The sequence below is a fragment of the Arvicola amphibius genome, chromosome 6 (genome assembly GCF_903992535.2).
Source record: "Arvicola amphibius chromosome 6, mArvAmp1.2, whole genome shotgun sequence".
Lineage (NCBI taxonomy): Eukaryota > Metazoa > Chordata > Mammalia > Rodentia > Cricetidae > Arvicola > Arvicola amphibius.
The window spans coordinates 43,208,141-43,231,589 of NC_052052.2; the positions used below are offsets into that span (position 1 = coordinate 43,208,141).

General features: G+C 46.3%; 1 protein-coding gene across 1 annotated transcript in view; it reads right to left on the minus strand.

Moving 5' to 3' along the window:
* C8b (complement C8 beta chain) overlaps window positions 1–8,352 on the minus strand; it is a 39,854-nt gene extending 31,502 nt beyond the window's left edge. Inside the window, exons 1-2 of the mRNA XM_038335204.2 lie at window positions 8,005–8,352; window positions 1,416–1,572 (exon numbers count right to left, since the gene is read on the minus strand). Coding sequence (XP_038191132.1) covers window positions 1,416–1,572; window positions 8,005–8,093 — 246 coding nt within the window. The 5' untranslated portion in view covers window positions 8,094–8,352. The remainder of the gene's footprint in view (window positions 1–1,415; window positions 1,573–8,004) is intronic.
* Window positions 8,353–23,449: the final 15,097 nt, after the last annotated feature.

Here is a 23,449-nt window from a genome sequence, read left to right on the forward strand (position 1 = left end):
TGGGAAGGATGGAAAGAATGGGAAGGATGGAAATGCACCTCTAAGTCTGGGTTGAGAAGTTTTCTGAGCCCCAGCCATGGAGCCTGCAGACAGGGCTGGTGCAAACTGAAGAAGTCCACAGTGAGTTACAGGGACCAGCTCTGACTGGCTCACACTCAGTCCTTCTGGTGTATGGTGCAGATGGAGCAATTATCCAGATAATTGGATCAATGTTGATAACTTCAGCAAGAAAACTTACTCTGGGAACAGAATGATAGTGCTGGGCTCTCCCCATTGATCCGGTTAACTGCACAATTGCCCTGGGCTGGCTTCCTCAGCCTTTTCTGAGTCTTTGCCATGATAGGTCTGGTTTCCCAAGGAGCCAAGGGATGGGAAACCATTCTCTCTCTCTCTCTCTCTCTCTCTCTCTCTCTCTCTCTCTCTCTCTCTCTGGCATATCTGCTTTGTTCAGAGCTGGGGGTCCTAGGTCAGCTCTCCCATTGTAAGGGAGCCAAAGGAGAGGCTCCATGGAGACAAACTCTACTGGCAGAAAAATCAGGACAGACCCCATGGCCTGAGCTACGGCTTATCTGTTACTAGAGGGCTCCAAGAAGCCACTTACCTGCTCTAAGTCTCCATTTATCTATCTAACAGAATAGATAAGTAAAATAAAGAAGGTGGCAGCCACCTTCTTTTCCTTGCGAAGATGTCAGAAAGCAGAATGAGCTCAAATATAAGAGTGTTATGAAACACCTGTTACATGCATGCACACTTACAAGTTTTCTGTTTATGGCAGCAAATGATAAAAGCCACATGATATATGCTAGGATATAGGGTAGGGGGGGGACCTGTAAAAGTTGATTTATCTAAGTGGAGCTGGGGCTGATGAGCAGTCAGGGAAGGCTTCATGGAAGAGGTTGCCTGGAGCAGAGAATCAAGTTCTGAGTCGTGTCAGAAAGTAAAGGTAGTGGGAGAGGTCACTGCTGGCTGAGAAAACATCATGAACGGAGACGCAGAGCGAACGACACAGCTGGAAGGTTTCAAGAGCTGATGTATCACAGAGTTGAGGCCAGGGTAGGTGCCACAGAAGTCTGGCTTTGATTCTTAGGGCTCATTTGGGGAAAGACTTGGTCCGATGTAGCTTTGTGGTAGCTTCCCTGGCTACACCGTGAATGAAGGTTAGAAAGAACAGATCGGAGGCAGGACGTGGCAAAGATAGCTGTGTGGAAAACGTGGTAATACCCAAAGAAGCAGCGGCTTGCTGTCTGAGAAAGCATAGAGAAAGGAGAGTCACTTTGACGGTTTGTATCTTAAAGGCCAGACTATGGCCAGTCACCACCATTAGCGCCTCTGCCAAATGTTGAAGACGAGTCTCCTTTTTTTACTTCCCACCCCTGCCCAGAAGTTTAACGCTCACCCAAGGCCTGAGATCTTACCCTTTTCTTTTGGCAGGGATCACACGCTGTCCAGGAGGACCAGCTGGATAGCTCACAGTCAATGGGCGCTGGGGGGACATCCACACTCCGTGCTTGTCTGCTCTTAACGAGGCTCTGGTTGGCTGCATTTGTGTCGAAGAAATCTGGCTTCTCTCCTCTACAAATCATGGTAAGGGAAATAGTCGCGTATCCCAAAGGAATTATAGTCATTCCCTGCCACCCGTCAATCACCCATTCCATAAATGCAGGTCAGATCATGAGGGCAGGGTGGGTCATTTATCGTTCCAGTGCTTGCTAATTCATCTAACAAATATGTACTGAGCCCCCAGGAAGTGATGTGGTAAAAAGTACTGGACTCTAGCAAGAAGACAGTATCTTGGTCACTTCTGCCATCCGATTTCTGATCTGTATGAGCTTCATGCTTCTCCTCCATACAGTGGCTGAAATGTGTTCCCTTACATAGCTGTTTCTGGTTTACAAATTATAGTCACTAAGTGAGCACTTAAACTCTTAGGAACTAAGGGTACACAGGAAATCCATCACAGCAACACACTCCCTATTTCTGGGTCTCCCTTTTATCCTCTGAAGATTGAGGGGGTTTTCACAAGTTGATGTCTTTTCAGATTAAATATCCATGAAACATGTGCCAAGAACGATTGGTACTGAAGACATCAGGCTTCTGGGGATATGGTACGGAGTCTTCTTAAGAGAGAAACATGCCTTGCATCTCATTTTTTTTTTTCGAGACAGGGTTTCTCTGCAGCTTTAGAGCCTGTCCTGGAGCTAGCTCTTGTAGACCAGGCTGGTCTCGAACTCACAGAGATCCGCCTGCCTCTGCCTCCCGAGTGCTGGGATTAAAGCACCACCGCCCGGCACATCTTAGCAATTTTTAACGCACGCAGGGCCCATGCCCAGAGCTGGGTTTGAAGATATGTAGAGGTTAGGCATGAGTTCGTTGAGTCTGGAAGCTGGGGAGAAGGTGAGAAGCTGGTGCAGGAGTGTCCCCTCCCCCCACCCTGTGCATGATGTGAACTCGAACCCTTGCAGGGCCAGGGTGGAGGAATCGGGGAGTAAGCTCTCAAGCGGAAGTGATGGGAAGGGATCCGCAAAAGGATGGGCTGGGAGGGGACAAGAGGGAGGAGAGAGTTTAGGCTGGTGCTGGTATCCTATTGAATGCCTAGGTGGTGGGGACATAGGAGGACAGAGATGTTGGGGAAGATGGTGGAGGCAGGCTAAGCTCTAGGTGCTCATGGGAGAGCCACAGAAACTCACCCAAGGCACAGTTCCTACCTGGCTCTGAAATCACTTAGAGGTCTGTGCTGAAGAAACAGATCTGATCGTGAGAAGGTGAGGAGGGGCAGTGACTGGTCTCTGTGGAGAGAAGCGGGTCAAATCTATGAGCTCACGCTCCATCATCGCCATAGAACACTACGGCTGAAGCAGCTTACAGATGGGTATATTTGACCTATGTTTCCAGAGGACCAAGAGCCCATCATGGTGGGAAAGCATAGCAGCTAACAGCAGACAGAACATCTGGAGGGAAAGCTGAGGGCTTGAACTAGAAGCAGGAAGCAGAGAAAGCTAACTGAAAATGTTACGAAGCTGTAAAAACTCAAAACTAGGCCACAGCAATGTACTCCCTCAATACCGCACTCCCTAAAACCACCCAAGCCTCACCACCAACTGGGGGCCAAGTATTCCAACATCTGTGCCTATGGGAGACATTATCATTCAAACTACCAACTACCACAACATGAAATGTGTGTATGTGTGTGTGGGGGGGGGGGGGGCATCAGGGGCACAGAAGAGGAGGGAACCGGTGTCAGACTGAGCTAAGCAGGTCATAAAACATCTGTGGAGATGAGGGAAGTACGAAGATGGGGCGGAGGGCAGAGGAGTCACCTGTCAGGGCCAACCAGCGACCTGGGAAACGAAATATGTCCGAAATGTAAGGCAGGCTATTTGTTGAGCCTCTGACACACAGCTGGGCCGAGTGAATGAATGAGCTCATTATATCATCTGTGTGAGCCTCAGTTTCCCTACCTAGAACACGGTAGATGTACTACGATTCTCTTGTTATCTCTTCCCGTGAGTGTGTATATCAGTGCGAGAGCCCTTGTTATCTCTTCCCGTGAGTGTGTATATCAGTGTTCAGAGTCCTTGGAAGTTGTACTTTGCAAGCTAAAAAGGAGGTATGAGGAAGAAAGGAATGGAGATTTATTGAGGGCCTAGGATGTCAGACCTAAGCATTGTACTAGATGTTTTCTGATGCTTTCATCCCATCCCACAGATATGCTAGAAGGCAGCTATGGAATGAGGTCACCTGGACAGACACTGAACTGGCTCAAAACACCACAACAAGCCTGCTGCAGTGAACGAACCCGGGATATAGTTGCCCTGAGATCTAAGCCTAGGTCTGTCTGTCTGAGCCTGAGTATACACTCTCCCCCCTTGCCCCATGATATCTGGGAGCGGATCCAAGCTGCATCCACTCCTGTCACCTCCCATCACTCTCTCTATAAGTGTCTGCAAGGCCTGTTTCATCCCTGTCTCTAAGATTAAGTCATTAGGGGGAACATCACAAAGCTTCCACTGTCAAACACACAGGACATCACTCCAAACAAGGTCATTAACGACACATTCTCACTTGGCAGAAGTCCTAAAAGGAGGATAATATTAACTACTGTGAGCTCCATTTCCATGGCGGGCCCCAGAGACTGGCAAAAATCAATTGCCTAGTAAAGTTGGATCTTTAACAAAAGGTCAAAGACTCTACTGGAAACCACAGGTGGGTACTTGAAAGTGGTTACTGAGGCAGGATGCTGCACCCCAGCGGGGGCCCTCTGATGGGCTCCTATCTACTAATTTGCTCGGGTTTGACAAAACAATACTGTCTGTGATTTGGCTTCTCCTAAGTATGTATTTGACAGCTCTGTGGGGTACCTTCTTCCTATTTCAACTACAAAGCAGTTACGCTGGTTTTTTTCTAAGTATCACCCCAATTCGGGACCACAGTGGAGACCAAGTGGATAAGTAACATGCACAGTCGCTATTAAGAGTCACAATTATTTTCTTCACCAAGATCTGAGAGCCTGTTAATGGGCAAGATGATGACTTACGGAGGGAACGTGCAAGACGTAGCTATAACCACCAGCTCTCTCATTTTAACACCCAATTTCCATTACGGAGGTGGCACTATAATGAAATAATCAGCAGAATAAATAGTATGTTTGTAAATTACATCGGGTAAGTGTGGTTCATTAGTGCTGCAAAATGCAAATCTAAAAGAGAGGCTACTGTCAGGCCCCATCTTGAATTTGAGATTGGCATGGAGTGGCACAAACGACAGGTTCAACTGAGGCCTCTGCGTGCGGCTATGTGCACCTTCCGCCCTGAGGAATTTCTATGGAAACGAGCCCACTGGCTTGGCTGCTGCTGAGATGCCTCCATATGGGGAAAGTAGATAAGAAAGAGTAATAGAGGGGGTGCATGTGGTCAAAGTGTATTAGGGGCATGGATGGAAGTGCCGTAATGAAAGCCTGACATGCAGTTAGCAGACACGAATGCAAAGCCCAACTCGTCTGTAGCATAAAACTGCCTCGAGAAGTACCAAAATTAATAATCACCCAGGGCCCCACACCCACACTGAGCCTGTCAATCTTTTGCCACACTTGCCTAGTCTTTAACGGAGAGGCATCTCCAGGAATTGGGCATCTGGGTACCACGCTAGCCCCAGTCCTATTTGTTGGCCATCCTCTTTAGAGGCCAGCGACTGTTGTGAACTCGCTGTGTGTCATGCCAGCATCGTGCAAATGCTCTCCTTCATCTGTGCACTGTGTAGCTTCACCTTCCTGCGCTTTGCTTTGATCTTGTGTATCGTCCTCTACTATTGCTCGGATGTGGGGGCTTCTGCCCGCCCATGCCAACCAGATCCTAGTTTGCTGCTTTTATCCAGATGCTATCCCCTACAACATCTCTTGCATGCCATTGATTCCTCTGAGGGACATTTATATCCTAACAACATTTTGCAATTAAAAAAAAAAGTTAGCAAAAGCAGCATTTTATACTTCACTGGAAATATGTCCGTTCTAGGAAGTGCCAACAAGGACATGCCTTTCTTTGGGGTGCACAGAACGTTGTTGCCAGCCTTAGGGCATATCGGTCTGGGTCTAGGTCTCCTCCTCTCTTTCTCTGATCAAAATAAAGATGGATCCACCAAGCACGGCAGGATTAGGTCAGCAGTAAATTCCCGGCCCTCAGCTTATACGGATGGAGCACATCAATACATTTTGGCTTTCTGTGGAAATGCCCTGACACAACAACTCTCTTGTCACACGCAATTTGTTCGGCAGCTGCATCCCCGTACCAACAGCATCTTCCACTTTGCTGGAATGGGGGAGTGGTTTCTGGGGGAAAGGTTTCCCATTTCTTGCTGTCGTTTGCTGTTGCAGACACGGAATTTAAAGCAACATCTCAAAGAAGCAAATCCGTGTCCGAGAGAAACATCCTGGGTGTCCAGCAAGTCAGGTGGATTTGGGAAGTGTGCTAATGAGAGGGAGGAAGAAGAGAGAATGCTTGCATTCTGCACACACACCCCCAATGGACTGAATAGCCTTGAGAGTCACATGGTCTGGAAGCCCCTGTTTCCTTCTCTCTACCGTGAGAGAATGGCTGTGGGGACGAGAGTAAAGGCCTGGAACAGAGTGATGATCAATACGGATCAATAGGCCATGCGACAGTGTGGCCTGAGCAATGAAATGACAAAGTTTATGATATGAAAGAGGTTGCAACACTTTCTGCTCCTACAGGGAAAATATTTTCGTTTTGCTTTCTGTGTCTGATACTCAAAGGCATGTTGTGTTCAGGACAGGAGTGTAGGAAGCCTGGCTAGAGAGCAGAATATTCAACCAGGGTTCAGGGAAGGGCTGGAGGCTCACTGAGTACGAGCCATTCTCTTCTCCCCTCTGGGGATCAGTTTGTCCTCCAGAGTGGAAAGAAGGGGCCACCCCTGCTCCTCTTAGGACAGAGCTGTGAGTTTCATAGCCTGTACTTAGTACCTGGTGTAACCACAGCCCATAACTAAAGAGAACTTGCCAATAAACACACCCCAGTGTGTGCTACCTCTTCACTTCAAACCATCTACACCTGAAGGAATGGTTCCGTACCCTAACTATTTCTTCTTCTTCTTCTTCTTTCTCCTCCTCCTCCTCCTCCTCCTCCTCCTCCTCCTCCTCCTCCTCCTCCTCCTCCTCCTCCTCCTCCTCCTCCCAGTTCTCACCTTTGTGTCTACCCAATAAGAATGAAATGTACCTGGAGCCTTGGGAACAAGCCAGGCTCTCTCATACCTCCATGCCTTTGTGTATGCTATTACCAATGCCTGTGGATGCACCCTGTATCCCTTGCCCGAACTAGTCATCCTTGCTCTCTCTCTTGATTGCTGTTTGTGCCTGTATCATCTCTCATGTCTCTGTGTTTGCTCACACACTGCCTTGCTCTCTGAGAACACGAGTGAGGGTCATGTTCAGCTCTACATACTCCATCATAAACAAGGGGCTGCCTGCAAGTACATGCTGCCTCCAGGAGGGTTATATGAGCCCTCTCCTCCAGGCACAACTCCCTGGGCACTGCACGGTTCTCTGTGCCCACAAGTAAATGCTTGGAAAGCCCTGGCAGCACAGTTAGTCTGTCCACCAAGTTGAGGGTCATGCTGATTCTAAGGGTGAGTGCTGGGGTGTCTGGTGGGTGAAGACTCATGATCTTGATCCCTGGGAAGGTGCTCAACAGAGGATGATTAGCACCATGCCCGGCTCAGGATAGAAGGCACAGCGTGGCGCTGGTCACACCATTGAGAGGTTACTACTGGGGAGCAGTAGGAGAGTAAAGAAAAACCTCTACCTCTCTCCTTCTACAGCAGTGCTCATGAGCACCCAGGCACCTGAGCACTTCCACATCTCGCAGTGAGAACTGCTCAGGTAAAAGGAGGGTCTCCAGATTGCCAATGCTCTGGCACCTCTTTCTCTAGAATCCAAGTTTGAAACCCAACTAAGATTATTTTCTTTAGCTCTTTTTATATCCTATGAATAGAAACTTGGATGCAATAAATCAGTTATTTAGCTCCTGGGAACAAACATTTGTGAGAGATGTGGAGGGTAAAGAGAGGAAGAAAGAGTTTGAGAGACCCAGTCACCCTAGATATATGGGGCTTCTGGATGGGTAGAGCAAGACACTACCATTTATTCAGATCATTCATGTGAACTGGCTCTTTTTTCAATATATAATAATCCTCCTTTTGCATGAAGAGCCAGACCAAAGCTTCACTCAGAATATAGAACATGTCTCCTATTCTTCTCAGCATGACAAAGTTCATTTAAATATGTCGGTCCTTTAACGGGCGTTTTTGTTAAAGCCAGCCACTTGGGCCCACAATAATTCAGAGGGAGTTGTTGATTTTATTTTATCAGACACATACAAATTGCTCCAAGAGATGTCCGTCTTCCCACAGGCATGTGGCAAGGATGGTCATCATGGTGTGGTTTTCACGCTCTCTGCTGTGTAACTGATCGGGGAATCATGTGTACCCATCACTTACCTGGAACCAGAGAAATGGAGACATCCCAGGGCAGTGCAGAGAAGACATGACTTTGCCAATGCCCTCCAAGCCTGGGTACCTGTCTTCATGTCTGTGTGACAGGCGCTCCGGTGAGGTTCCCAGATGACTGAGAAGCCTACTCACTCTTGCTACTTTCAGTTCTGTTCTCATAGAGCAAACAGCTCGGCAAAGGCAAAGCAAACAGAAGCCGGTGCCTGGGACCGCAGTTGACTTTGCACAGCAGGAATGCACTCGTTCGTGACTCTGCAAAGGAAAGGCAGCGAGGAGCACGATAACTCCAGGCAGGCTACCTCAGCTGAGTAACTCAGGTAGCCACACACCGCAGCCTCCCCCAGACGAGGCATGCTAGATAAGTTCACATAGGGAAAGTAGTGTGTGCAGTCACATGTTGGGTACTCAGAGATGCGTTCTGTTCTCAACAAATCGAGTTGCAGGGTCTGAAGTCAGATGGGACTGGGGCTGAGTCCCAGGTTTGTACCAACTCTGAGGAGGGCTCTAGAGCTCAGCTACTAAAGTTTGAATTCTTTCTATATGATATCCACCCGAGTGAAAATTCTTTCTATATGATTCTCAGCTGTGTTACCAGAACACATACTATCCTCTGTATAAAACAAATAACAACAGTGCCCGCAACCCAGCACTGTACTGAAGGAGTTGGTCAGTGGGAGGGTGACAGGAGATACATTATAAACAGGAATGAAAATATCATAATGGAACCCATTATTATGATGATTATTACATGCAAATAAAACATGAGTTGATCTAGAGATCCAGAATGCATTGAGAATTGCCAGGCGGGTACCATGTACTTTCCACATGCACCTGATATTCTCCATTTCCTCTTGATAAAATGACTCAGAACTAGACGAATCAGATGAGATGCCAAATGTGCTAATGTCATGGAAAGTGGTATTGTAAAAATTATAATTATATGAAAATATCCTAAAATGTATTGCTGTGCTGACACAGGTTTTATAGGGTCTTATTTATGGGGCGATCAGCTCTGACCTTGCCGGGAAGTAAAGTTTATCAGAAGATTGATGCAGGAAATTTCAACATTTGTTTCTGCTACTTGCTGGAAACTGTTGAGAGCCACAGTTGATACAACTGAGTGGCTACCAGACTCTTCGCCTACCACTTCCCTCATCTGCTAGGTTACAGAAACCAAGATTCCTTCTCTGGGGTGGAACACAGCCAAGACAGGTATCACGCACAACCATCAGTATGCTACCTGAGCTTAGAAGGACAGGCAACCCCACCCACAGGCTTTTGTTGCCCAGGATAGCTCCCAGGTTCATCTGGCCTCCTTGTTCAGTCACCTTAAAGGAAAAGACCAGAGAGAAGCATTCTAGAAATCGTACAATCAACTCAGCCACTAGAAATGCTTCTCAGGGGTGAGGGAGATGACTTAGTGTGTAAGAGCACTGTGCAAACAGAAAGGCAAAGCTCAGATCATCGGTACCTCTGTTTGAAGTGAACAACAACAAATATCTACTAGGTGAGGCCACAAGCACCTGGACAGGATCAGGAAAAACCCACTAGGTGAGGCCACAAGCACCTGGACAGGATCCGGAGACCCTGTCTTGGAGGAATAAGATAGAGAGTGATAGAGGAGGACACCCAATATCTTCCTATGATCTCTGTACACATATGATTGTTCACACACAACACACGAAAAAAGGAAGGAAGGAGGGAGGGAGTGAGGGAGGGAGGAAGAAGCACCTGTTAGGTTGCCTATGACCAGATGTGAGGTGGGTATTTACACATTCCAGTTCCACCTAAACTGTGGTCCTGATTCCAACCTGGAGACAGTGGGAAAGACACAGCACTGGTGTGTGTGTGTGTGTGAGAGAGAGAGAGAGAGAGAGAGAGAGAGAGAGAGAGAGAGAGAGAGAGGACCGAGAGAGAGAGAGAGAGAGAGAGGGAGGTGGAGAGAGAGAGAGAAGATGAGAGAGAGAGGAGTGAGGGAAGTAGGGAGGGAGGGAGTGAGAGAGGAGAGAGAGAGAGGAGAGAAGAGAGAGAGAGAGACGAGGTGCACTGTGCAATGCTTAGGCAAGATTCAAATACTGAGGCTTAGAGAAGCACCTTCCAGATTCCCAAGAATCAACAAACTAAAATCAAATCACAAATGATCCTCATCAAGTGGCGTCAATGAACTCTTTAACGAGTAGATTGGTTGGGAACATGGTGAGGAACCTCGGAAGGGAGAGGTGACAAGTATCATGAGGACGGGATAGAAAAGGCATTTGCTGTTCTTTGCTCTTACCCATTTCTCCAAAACGGACTTATTTATGAAATAAAGGCCATTCATTGACATCTGCTCCATAGGTTGTCTCCAGATTTAAATGTTTTAAATGGGGAAACCTTTAACCTACTTCTACATATAGATTGTGGTGCTCTCCCAGACTACTGCCTCTCTGTGTCTGCTGGAGCAGCTGGGCTGAGGTCAGGCATGCAGCCAAGGGGTAGAGGGACATCTAGGGAAGATAATGGTCCCTCACATTCTCTACAGTAGATCAACCTGTTCATATTACAGTCACCATTAACTCAAGCACAAGGCATGGTCTCACCAACGTCACCAAGGATTCAGTTGATCTGAACTTTGACACAATTGATTGCTGCAGTTAATCATTGGTAAGCAGGCAGAAAATTGAGTTCCGAGAACTATCCCTATTCCCGTCCATGTGTGTATTAGTTTGTTTTCTATTGCCATGGTAAAGAAATCATGACCAAGAACAACTTGGGGAGAAATGGGTTTATTTGGCTAATATTACCTGATCATAGTCCATCATTTAGAAAAGTCAGAGCAGGAACTCAACACAGGAACCTGGAGGCATGCTATTGACTGGCTTGACTCCATGGCTTGCTCAGCTTGTTCTTCCACACAGCCCAGCCCAGGCCTACCTGCCCAGTAGTGGTACCGTACACAGCAGGCTGGGCCTCTAACATCTATTGTTAACTAAAACATCCTGCATGGGCCAATCTGAGGGAGGCATTTTGTCAAAACAAACAAAACAAAACAAAACAAAAACTCAAAGAGCAAAAACTAATGACCACAGCACATGTAAGAGAAATCAAATCCTTATACAGCAAGGGTCTCTTTTTGACCTGCTCACCGCCAAACATCCATGCAGGAACCTAAAGTCAAAATTACACGAGTTTTTACCTCTGTGCTTGCCCAGAATAGATGCCACAGGGGATTAAATACTCTTCATTGTTTTATAATAATGTCAGGACCTTTGGTCCCTAAAAGAGCTCCTGGAATTTTAACCTCATAACACCTTCCAGGGTTCCCCAGGCTGCTCACCTGAGGTCGTGTGGGTGGAGGGTAGCCTGCACTTGCAGAGATAATAACACACACTTCCACGGCCAGGACTGTAGCAATGTCATAGTCTTCCCATTTATCATCCTGTTTGAGATCAACAGTAAACCAACAAACCAAAGATTGCCCCCATGCCTCTAGGTTGGGGCTTTACAGCTGCTTCCACAGCTGGCTGACAGCAAATCCATTGCTAGATACAAGAATTTTTTTCTGACCTCTAGACTCTGTCTTTTCACAGAGACTCTTAGAGAGTGCCAGCATTGCTTCAGGTCTGCTGAAAAGATGAAAAGATAATACCTCATGAGACCTCTGGTCTAACTGCTGTCTAACTGACCTCTTATTGCTGATCACAGGGGACCTTTAAAATGGGTCATGTGTTTCTAAGCCTTAAACTCTATGTTAATTCACCATTCTATGAACCCATCTGCCAACTTCTGCTAATGGAATTTTGCAGCCTATACCCAGGTCCATTGCCAAGTTTCAGGGTTTTACCACAATAGCACTGTGCTCCTGGAACAGACTTACCTTTTAATGCACAACAAAACGGTTGTGCATGTAGCTTAAGAGAGGTTTGGGCAAAGCTGATAACTCTATCTGTTCAATCACCTGCTAGGTGTGTGTTTTAGTTTGTTTTTTATTGCTCTGATAAAGACCATGATCAAAAGCAACTTGGAGGGAAGAGTTTACATATTGTCCATGTTACCAAAACACTTGATAGAAACAATTAATAGGAGGAAGTTAGTTTGCCTTGTAGTTTCAAAATGTTTCACATGCTTGGGAGGAACATCATGGTGGCAGAAGCATGTGGAAAAGATTCTCCATTTCTTGAAAGGCAACAATAGATCATACAGAGTACAGGAAGAAGCCGGAACAAGATAAAAGTCCACTAGAGACCTGCTTTATCCAACTAGACTCCAATCCCTACCTTTCACTACCTGCCACTGATGCCATCCTGGGTTGATCCCCCCAAATCAGTTATGTTCATTCCTTCCATGGGTGCCCCCACTCTCCAACCATCTCTAGAGATGCCTTTCCTCACACACTCAGGGGCCTGCCTTACTCCCAGGAAGTCCTTAATCCAATCAAGGTTCATCACTGCATCTTATTTATTCGTTTATATCCTGAACAAATCCTTTAAAGCCTCTGAGCCATACTTACCTGAGTTGCCAATGCAGGCTTCTTGAAATAATGCTGCAATGGTCATTTATTGAGCACCTATCAGACAATGGGTACAGTGCTAAGATGCCATAGCCCTTCTCCATGAGAGCAGACAGCCTCCTGAGGAAGTTGCACTGTGACAGAGGTCTTCCTGGTGCTGTCTGGGCACATGACAAGTATATTCATGTGTGCGTGGTTAGGAGCAATGTATTCTCTGAAGGCTGCTGGTCTTAAGAGTCAACCAGAAGTCAGAAAACCAAAGGGAGGGCATGTAGTCTTGCAGGGACAGAGGGTATCAGCATGGAGACACAAAGGTGTCACCAATTAGGGGATCAGCATGACCGGCAGTAGAAAGGAATGAAAATGGGGGAGGTTGGCTGGGATCATACAACCAGGGCCTCATGGGTAGTGCTGCTGACGTAGACTTTATTCTGAGTGCAGGGAGAGCATCTGAGCATCAGGGGCTGAGGGAAGGGGCAGCTCGCTTTGTGATAGAGAATCTCTTGGCTGCAGTGTAGAGAATGGATTATGGAAAGGCACTGGAGCAGAGAGCCCCGAGGCACCGCCGAGATAGGAAGAGAGCAAAGCATCGAGTCAGTCTCCGGGAGAGGCCAATGTCATGCTGTCTGCGAGTGGCTTTGGATGCTGCACAGCTCTGCACAAAGGGGATTGCTGTGAGAGAGTGGCTCTGCTAAGGAAGGTACATTAACTTCCACCGGCTGAGAAAGGCAGCTCCTCCAGCAGCATTGTTCTGGGCGGAACACATTTGCTCCTTTGCCTCACACACATCTGTGGGCGGCAGCATGGTCTCCCTGCAAGTGAGCTCCTAGTCTTCCAGGGCCATTGTGGTGGGTCCTTCTGGTTGCAGACAGTGTCTGCAAACTCCTGATTCCTGTAGGATCGCCTGAAGGCTTTTCCTTGAGGTCCAGGGCACCTGCTTTAAAAGAGCCCTTAGCAGATGGCTGGGTGTTCTGGCTCCATCCCTCAAGGTGGCTGTGCATACTGCAACCCCTTATGCATGCTCTACATAGTATCATCACCATGGCTTAGAACTGCTCCTGGAAGAAGCATGGTGGGTTGAGTGGGCAGCGAGCTCCCTGAAGGACACTCTGCAGAAGGTAAGATCCAAATGAGAAAGGAGGAAAAAAATAAAAATAAAACCAAATCATGGCCCTGGTATTATGGGAGAGTGTCATCCCTTTGTAGCCAGGAGAATAGCTGTTGACGGAGCCGCATCCCCTTCCTGTCAGGCTTCACTACATTTCTCAGCTCCCCTGACTGTTCATTATGTGTGGCTTTGGATATAAAATCTTTTCAGTGAAATAGAGAGAGGAGTGATTATGCCACTCCATATATTTTCTTTATTATTATTTAAATTTTGTTGAGAATTCTGTAGTTGTATACAATACATTCTGACCATATTCACCTTCTTCTTCAACCCCAAGACACTCTCAACATGTCCCTCTTTCTACCTCATCTGTCTATCTGTCTATCAATCAATCTATCTATCAATCTATCTATATATCTATCTATCTATCTTCATCATCATCATCATCTATCCTCTATCTATTCTCTCTCTCTCTCTCTCTCTCTCTCTCTCTCTCTCTCTCTCTCTCTCTCTCTCTCTCTCTCTCCCCACTGTGTCCAATTAGTGCTGCCTGTATTGCATGGGTGTGGAATCATCCATGGGAGCATGCACAACATATTAGTGGCTATATCCCCAAGTCACAACTATCCCCTCCCCTACCTGCTATCAACTACCAATTGCTCCTCAGCTACGGGTAGGGTTTCCATGCTCTTCCCCATATAGAAATCAATCTCAAACTAACAGGGAGAGTTGAGAAAGATGTCCCATGTTGACTAGCATCTATAGAACCAGAAGATACTGGGGAGGAAAGGCTGCAATGGCCTTGCCCTGCACTGGACCCTGTGCCTGCAATACTGATGTAACAGGCAAGGCAAGGTGTGCAATAGTGATGCTGCCACTTTAGGAGATGCACATAGGACATGCAGGACCCCACAGACTCTCCCCTTCTTCCCATTGGTATGAACGGCTGGCATGAACCTAGAAGCGGATGCAGAAGAGGGCAGCTGGGAAGTCTAGGGCTCAGTGTGACTGAGTGGAGCAGTGGAACCACTCTCTGCCCACAGGTGGTTCTTGATAAGTGTCTGAGCCACGAAGATGCTAGGGATTTTCTGTTATGTCGGATAGAATTACTTAAACTAATATTGAATTCCTCCCGTAATTCTCATTCCTCGCCTCAAAGCATGGTGCATGTTTATTGTCATGGTTGAGAAAGCTATCTCAGAGTTGTGACCACTCTGGAAGGGCACAAAGGTGGGATCTATTTAGTGAGAGAGATTCACTGCCACCTAGGGTATTTTTCCAGTGTTGACAGAGAGGGGGATTGTGCGTCCTCTCTTTGTATTATCTACTCACGTGGAGAATGGGCAAGTGGTTCTGTGTGGATGTACACAGGCTTCTTCTAGTGTGTGTTAGGTGCACTAAGTACAGATGGGCCAATCTCGCTGACAAACATAGAGAGCAAGTACTATGGCTTCAGTGTGTCCTCCCAATTGTGTGCGTGTGTGTGTGTGTGTGTGTGTGTGTGTGTGTGTGTGTGCTGGAATCCTGGTCACTAGCAGTCAGTGGTGGCGGTGATGACATAAAACCTTTGTGAGGAAGGGCTAGTAGGAATCATGGGGTAATTGAACTGTTCTTGAAAGACTAATGTGGCTCTCAAAGGCTTGATCCCATATTTATTCATTGATTGACTGATTTTGGAGAATGGGTTGGTTATGGAGTCAGGCAACTTCACGTTCTTGGTCTCTTTTATATGCCATGCTTTTTTGAACTTTTAGTCACCAGAACTGTAAGCCAGTGACGTCATCAACATAGACATGGAAATATCTTGAGTTCAACCAAGGAGAACACATATTCTTGTGTGTTTAAAGATAATATACAAGTACAGGGTTAGCAAGTTGACTCAGACAGCAAAAGCCTTTGCTGTGCAAGCCTGGTAACCCGAGTTTAACTTTTGGAAATCATGTACGTGCAAGGAGAGAACTGACTTGTTTCCTGGGCTCTGACATGTGTGTCCATAAGCACATGGGCATGCGCGCACGCACACACACACACACTAATAATAATAATAAATCAAAATATGGAAGTATAGGCAACTGAATTTAAAAACAATAAAAATATTCAGAGTACTCATTTTTCTACTTCCAATATTTCCAGGAATGCTCAAATGTGCAAGGAGGGAAAACGGGATAGTGGCTGGCACCATGCCACAGAACTAATTGCCTGGGGGACTTTAAACAACTGGATGGATTATGTATTTGCATTGATTTTGCGGATTAGCTGCAGCAAATGGTGAAATTTAATCCACTTTGTTCGTCTGCTCATTCACTCATTACAGGGCCGAGTTCAAACTCCTTAGCCCAGCAAATGAACAATTTTTCAGTCTGCATGCTTGCAATACTCTCGACTTCACACAAACCTAAACTTTCCATCGATTCACTTATACATTTAAAAATAATTATTTTTCAGCGCTTACTGTGCACTGGACCAAGCTCTGTGCTAAGGTGGAAGGTGCATCAGTAACTCTCATTCTCACCGCACTCATAGAGCCTTCATTTGTGGAGAGAAAATGAAGTCAAACCATTTCCTATATCTACAATGATGAATTAGAAACTGTAAATCAATTCCTGGGTTGGGGGCTAGGGTAGCTGTAACAGGGCCAGAATCCCTGAGAGAGAGAGAGAGAGACATACAGTGAGGGTGAAATTTAATCTGAAATGAAAACCCTGGGATTCTAAAGGTACCCAGGACCATGGAAAGCCTACTGAGGAAAGTCATAGACAGTGAGCAGGGTTGGCAGACAAAAGGAGGCATGTGGCTACAAACAGTAAAGCCATGGGGCAGGACTCTCCAAGATTGTTAAGAGACCATGTGCCTCAGATTGTGCATGGAGAGATACAGGGTTGATTGTTTTCCTTGTCGGGCTTTGGATCCATCTCTTTTCTGTGTCCTTATGCTTTTTAGAAGAATTTATCTTGTGTCTTAAAGGAAACATTGAACTTAAACTCTTGAACAATTTTGGAACTGCTAGGACTTCAGAGACTATTGGAGATTGAAGAAATACAGATCACATTGTGATACGGTCACCATCATTCAGGACCAGAGGTGAAAAGTTATGGCTTCAATATAAACTGTACTTCCCAGGGTTTTAATTTGAATGCTTGGTCCTTAGTTGGTGGTGCGGTTTGGGGGAAGATCTGATTCCTGTAGGTAGTAGGAACCAGTTGGGGGAACATAGGTCACTGGGTGAATGGATGCCTTTAGTGGCTGTACTTGGTCTGTGATTCTTTCTTTATTCCATTCCAGTTGGTCCCAAAGACAAAAAGTCCCCCTCTCAACATCCCCCTGCCACGGTGTACCACTCAAGTGTGTGGCCCAAGTAACCGTGTGCAGAATTTCTGAGGCCATGATCTAAAATAAAGCCTTCTCCCTTTAAAATGTTTCTGTCAAGTATTTTGTTTTGCAATAACAAAATGAAAATGAGTTAATAAATCAATCAAAAGTGCTGCTTTCTCCCCCAAACAGAGCCTGAAAATGCCTTTGTTTAGCCACTGCCGACACCACCACATGTGGTGATTTTTCTTTGTGCTTTAACAGCTAAAGCTTGCCTGAAGATCAGAGTGCAGAGCTAGCCACACTAGCCATAGAGGACAGGCAGTGGTGGCACACACCTTCAATCCCAGCACAGAGACAGAGAGATCTCTGTGAGTTCAAGGCCACCCTGGGCTACATGAGATTGAATCAGTCTAGAAGAGAAACAGAGCCAAACAGTGGTGGCTCACGCTTTTAATCCCAGCACTAGGGAGGCAGAGACGGGAAGTGATACGGCAGGGAGGAGAGAGAACCGTATAATGGAAAGAGCCAGGGGCTCAGGATTCAGTCTTAGGACTTGTATGGAAAGGATATCCCATTGGGTTTGAGGATTTCACAGAGGTGAGATATAGTGGCTGACTGCTCTGCTCCTCTGATCTTTCAGCTTTCACCCCCTAATATCTGACTCTGGGTTTTTATTACGAAAACCAATTAGAATTTGCACCACAACCACACACACTCCTTCATTCATATATATATATATATATATATATATATATGAATGTATATATATATATATACACACACACACACACACACACACACACACACACACACACACACACACATATATATATATAATTTTTTTTCTCACAGAAATTGGCAAACATCTGGACCAAAGTGAGAATTATGTCACTGCCTGCTGGTTCACAAAAGTTATCCCTGAACTTAGGATTCAAGTCTTAAGGATCTTGTGAATCAGTGTCACACAGGCTATGGTCTTGTCTTCAAACTGCTGTGTAGCCCTAGTGTAAGGAAGCCATATAATTCAGGGGTAGAACCCGACGGAAAAGAGCAGGGATACTCAAGATAAGCGGTGAGAATATCTTGCAAACAAATTCAAGCCAGGAGAAGCTGGCCTTGTCAATATGTGTGTGTGTGTGTGTGTGTGTGTGTGTGTGTGTGTATGTGTCCCCATATCTAAAGATAGCAAACCTGGCATTAGAACCTTAGCCAGGACTTTTCAGCTTATTCTGTAAGTTTCTTCTTAACTTTGCAAATAAAACACATGGAATTAGGCTAGCATAACGCATACATATGTGGAGGTGGGTTCCCACTGCCATAATAAAATAGCCATCCTAGGGGATTCCCTGGGCATTGTAGAGTCAGGCAGGCTCACTGAGGCAGTATGAGCTGCTTATGCTCTGAAGCACGACTAATGAAAACCCAGTCAGATAATGAGGTTCAACCTGAAGGCCAGAAAAGCAAATCAGCCAGCCACTGGCTCTTACCTCTACCTCAGTCCAAAATGGAGATCCTGCCTCCAGGAATCCTCAGAATAAGACTGTGTCTGAGATCTGTCTCTTCCCATTTTATAATCCTCTCTAGGGCTAGGATTAAAGGCGTGCACCACCACTGCCTGATTTCTATGGCAAACTAGTGTGGCTACTGAGGATTAAAGGTGTCTGTCACCACTGCGTGGTCTGTACGGCTGACCAGGGCAGCTGTTTTGCTCTCTGATCTTCAGGCAAGCTTTATTTATTAAAATATCACTACCGTGCTCAGGTGCGGAAGACAGAGCAACCAAGGTCTTTTTGGCTACTGGAAAGAAGACAGTGATTGGAGTCCATCATTGTCGTGGCTTAATGTGGGGGCAAAAATGCATCTGGATCTGGAAGCTGCACTAGCTCATGTTACTCTGCCTACAAAAGGACCGCCTGGGGCTGCTAGACCCTCAAATCTCATTCTCCAGGCCCTCAAGTGTGGGAGGACAGCCAGTGAGTGTGCTCCGAGAGAAGGGATGCATCCCCAGGCTTCCATGCAGGTCCTTGGTAGTGGGGTGGTGTGGGAGGTCCTTCTGTATATGTGTTGCTCTTATTGGTTAATGAATAAAGAACTGCTTTGAGCCTATGGCAGGGAAGAACAGAACTAGATGGGGAAAGCTAGGCTGTACACTGGGAGAAAGAAGGGCGGAATCAGAGAGACGCTATGTATCCCTGCCGGAGACGGATATCAGAACGTTAGCTGGTAAGCCACAGCCACGTGGCAACACACGGATTAATAGAAATGGGTTAAATTCATATGTAAGAGTTGCCAATAAGAAGCTAGAGCTAATGGACCAAGCAGTGGTTTAATTAATAGTTTCTGTGTGATTATTTTGGTTCTGGGTGGCCGGGACGAACAAGTGGCCTCCCTACTACAGGGGAGACTCTTTCCAAACCTTGCACTTTTAGTCCAGGGCTTGCTCATCTTCTCTGTTTTTTTTTTTTTCTTTTTTTTAGGTCCCTTGCTGCTGGTACACTCAGCATTTGTGAGACCCACTATTTGTCCCTGTTTGGAAGGAGCTGCACAATTCTGCCCTATACTTCTGACCCAGTCTCTGGTTTGGGGTTTTCATATTTATTTATTTGACAGTTCATTGCTATGCAGATTAGGCTGGTCTCAGATTCACTGGGTGATCCAGGCTGTCCTTGAATCTGAGATCCTTCTGACTCAGCTCCCAGAGAACTGGGGTCACAGGTGCGCCTTACGCCCAGTGGGGCTGGTGCTTTTGAGAAGCAATGCTGAAGAGCGGCACACTGTGGACATCTGAGGCACAGCAGCCCGAGTAGGCCTTGGTCCTGTCATTCAGCAAGGCGCTATGCTTCTCTGATGCCCAAATCTTGCTTTGCAAAGGGAGGAGAGTTGTACAGGGCTGTAAGACTCTGGAATGCTATATGTAAATTCGTGAGCCTTGCTTAACACTGGACAAATTTTCCCACGTGTGAAGCTACTTTTTGTCCTCTGACTGTAGGAAAAGGGTCATCCAGACAGAGAACCTGTTCAAGCTGGTCCTGTTCAAGCTGGTCTAGTGCTGTTCTCTTTCTGGGTGCCCTAGGGCCGGACTTGAGTCTGAGACTTTGTCCAATCTTAAACTGTTGGCTTAAAAGCCTCTTTGGAATACTTATGACATTCTTCGGTCCTTGGTTATTTTCAAGCATACTTTCCCAGCTCTCTGATCCCACAGGTAGCTGGAAATAACTAGCATTCTCTCAATGCTAAATAATTTTCGGTTGCAGTGATAATGACCATCATTGCATAAGGACACTAATAGCAGGTTTTAACAAGGCCCCATAGTGACCACAAATAGGTGTCATCACACGCTCCCCATGGTGCTTCTGGGATGCTCACTTCCCTCCCATGCAGCTCTGACCCAATTGCGGAAACAGACAGAGCAGACACAGAACTTTGGGGGAATGCAGAGTGCCTGTTTGCAGGGCTCCCTCGTCCTTCGGAAGTTCTCTGAACATTATTACTCTCTGTTGGCCAGGAGGTGAGGGAGTCAGTGGCCAAGCCTGGGCCGCCATCTCCTTGCCAGACTTCTTGTCAATACCTGTTGACATTTTCCTGAGTAATTGTTCCAGGCACCTCAGTATATTTCTTCATATCACCGGATAGATTAAGGAGCTCTATTGATTTTGTGGTTTCATGTGTGAAAGATCTAATCTTAATCCTCCACTGTTCATTTTCCTTAACCTTTTAATAACATGCTAGGGAGGCAACCTGTCACAGTAGAAATTGTTTCAGAGGCATGTTGGCATAAATACCTACCACAGTTGGTTTTGTTTCCTGGGAACAGCCATATTTTTGGAATAATAGTAATGACTATGATACCACTTGTAGGGGGCAGGGCCATTTACAAAGCACTCTCCCATATCAACTTCTTCAATCCTGACAGGAGTCCCGATGGCGTTCTTTTATTCATTTTGATTTATTTATTCCCAGAGTCCTTCTACAACATGAATTATGATCATTATCTGCCATGTCACAGATGAGGGGTCTGCATCGCCCAAGGTCATATAGCTGTCAGAGACAGGGCATGGAGTCGGGGAGCTCAGTCCTCAGGTGCTGCCAAGGGTCCCTGTGTCACCATGGACGTGAAGCCCAGACTCTCTAAGGTGCATTTCTTCATCCATGCAACAGGAAGCCTTCCTCTCTGGGATTTTTGTCAGTATTACAAATGATGTGTGAGCGCCACCCCTACAGAACCTGACACCCAGGACGGGATCAGTACATGTATGGTGTTAACATAGTAATTATATTAATTACTTGATAATGGCAAGATAGGAACTTTGTGTCAAACCTCAGATTTTTATTCTCTTTGCTGGAAGCAAATCCCCGTCCTCAGTGACATTCACCTGAGAGCTCTTTAGGTGAACAGAAATGTCTCAACTGATGCTGGCGATGAAGTCCAACAAGGGTCAGGTGAGGAAGCAATGTTTGGGAGTCCTTTGGTTGGTGACCTTCTAGCATGACACAGTCTTGCTTACTTAATAGGAGGCTAGCAACCCTGTTGACACCAATTCCATATTCATCAATGCATTGATTGCCAGGCCTGAACTATTTTATAACGTTGCACTTACCACCCAGTCTCTCCACTGTGCTCAGAAGCCCAGGCTCAAAGGAGGAAGATAATTTTCCTGAGCAGATACGCAAAGGCAGAGCTGCAAGACTCTCTCATTCACCCCAGGCTTCCTCTCAGCCTTACCTGTTTAGTCCATTGCGTCCCATATACAGCTCACCTCCTGAGGCCCTGTGCAGTGATAGCCATCTTTCTGCTCCAAAGCTTCGTAGTCATCCACACAACTGGTTTTCACTCAAGGACCAATGTCCACCATTGGCCTGAGCATCCTGTAAGAGTGGGTCATGGAGATGCTGGTGTTCTTTGGGGAGCTCTGTTCTCTTTTTCCTTACCCTGGTGCTGAGCCATTGCTCTGTATTCTTGATAACCGCTTCTGTTCACCTTCTGCCTTTGCTTTGTGCTGGTGTAGGGCTTTATCAGAATTTCTTGGCATTTTGTACCCAGGCTCGTTCATTGCCCTGAGGCTTTTTTCAAGCTCTCTCTCTCTCTCTCTCCCTCTCTCCCTCTCTCTCCCTCTCTCTCCCTTTCTCTCTCTCTCTCTCTCTCTCTCTCTCTCTCTCTCTCCCTCTCTCTCTCCTCTCTCTCTCTCCCCCCCTCTCTTTCTTCTCTCTTGATGAAGGTACCAATTCTCATTGCCACTGTCTTTCCTCTTACTCTGGTGAATCCAATACAGAGAGACACAATTCAGAGACCCATCCACGGGCCAGCTTTCTCTGCAGCTCTGTAATGTTGGTATTTTTAATGGAGAATCTGATAAAGACATTATTTTTTTTAAATGATGACTTCAGGTACAGCAAAGTTATACTACATCCATGTTCTACCTTAGAATACATGGTTTTCTTTTACCTTTTTCTTTTCTTTTTGAGAGAGGGTTTCTTTGTGCAGCCCTGGCTGTCCTGGAACTCTGTAAACCAGGATGGCCTCCAACTCACAGAGATCTGCCTGTCTCTGCCTACCAAGGGCTGAGATTAAAGGTGTCAACCACCACCACACAGGAGAAAACATTGTTTTCATGCTACTATCTTTTTTAAAAAAAGATGCCCATTTGGGGTTTGATAAAAACTCTTCCTCAGGTCCTGTAAACCCAATGTTTGCACAGAGCTGACGTGGCATGGCCAGCAGTGAAGCCCACCCATACCTATAACATCAGACCAGCAGTCTCCCTCCTCTGGTCAGGCAGATTTAGAAAGACTCAGGGAGCACACGGACCAGAGCCCCCGAGCTTTCTGAAAGTTGTGGAGGTCTCCCACTTTCTCCTGGAAGCTTGAGTCATAAAAGAGCCAGGGCTTTGGAATTTGTGAGTCAGAGGCCAACTACTCGTTGTGACATTTGTCTAGGCTTCGTGGTTGTTTCTCCTGGGCTTCAATTTCTACCTTCATTAAAATGGGGGAGCAATATACGTATTTCTTGAGAGAAAAGCAAAACAAGAATGTAGATACATAGACCCGTTAACTCTAATACACACACACACACACACACACACACACACACACACACACACACACAAACCTGAAAAGAGATGGGAAGGAGGGACCCCATGGAAGGAGGGTAACTTGAGAAAGATGACCTATGAGCTGACTAAAATGTGTATTCTTGTATCTGTATCCGACATTTGGAGATGAGGAGATCAAATGCCAAACAACAGCAGGAAGAGAGAACAGGCAAAGAAGATTGATCTCTCTCATCAAGCAGCCAAGGGGGCTTATGAGGCAGTGGTGACAACTGTCTGAAGCAGAGTCCCAGCACATTAAGACAGGGAGGGTCTTCCAGGGACAAAAGGCTTTGCTGCAAAAGCCCCATTGGAGCCCCAGGCAGACCAGCTTGATGCTGTGTGGGACACTGGTCTCCCGAACATCACACACTGGAATTAAACTTGATTGGGGATGGGCATTTAAACCACAGCTGAAAGAAAGACCCTGGCTCTTTG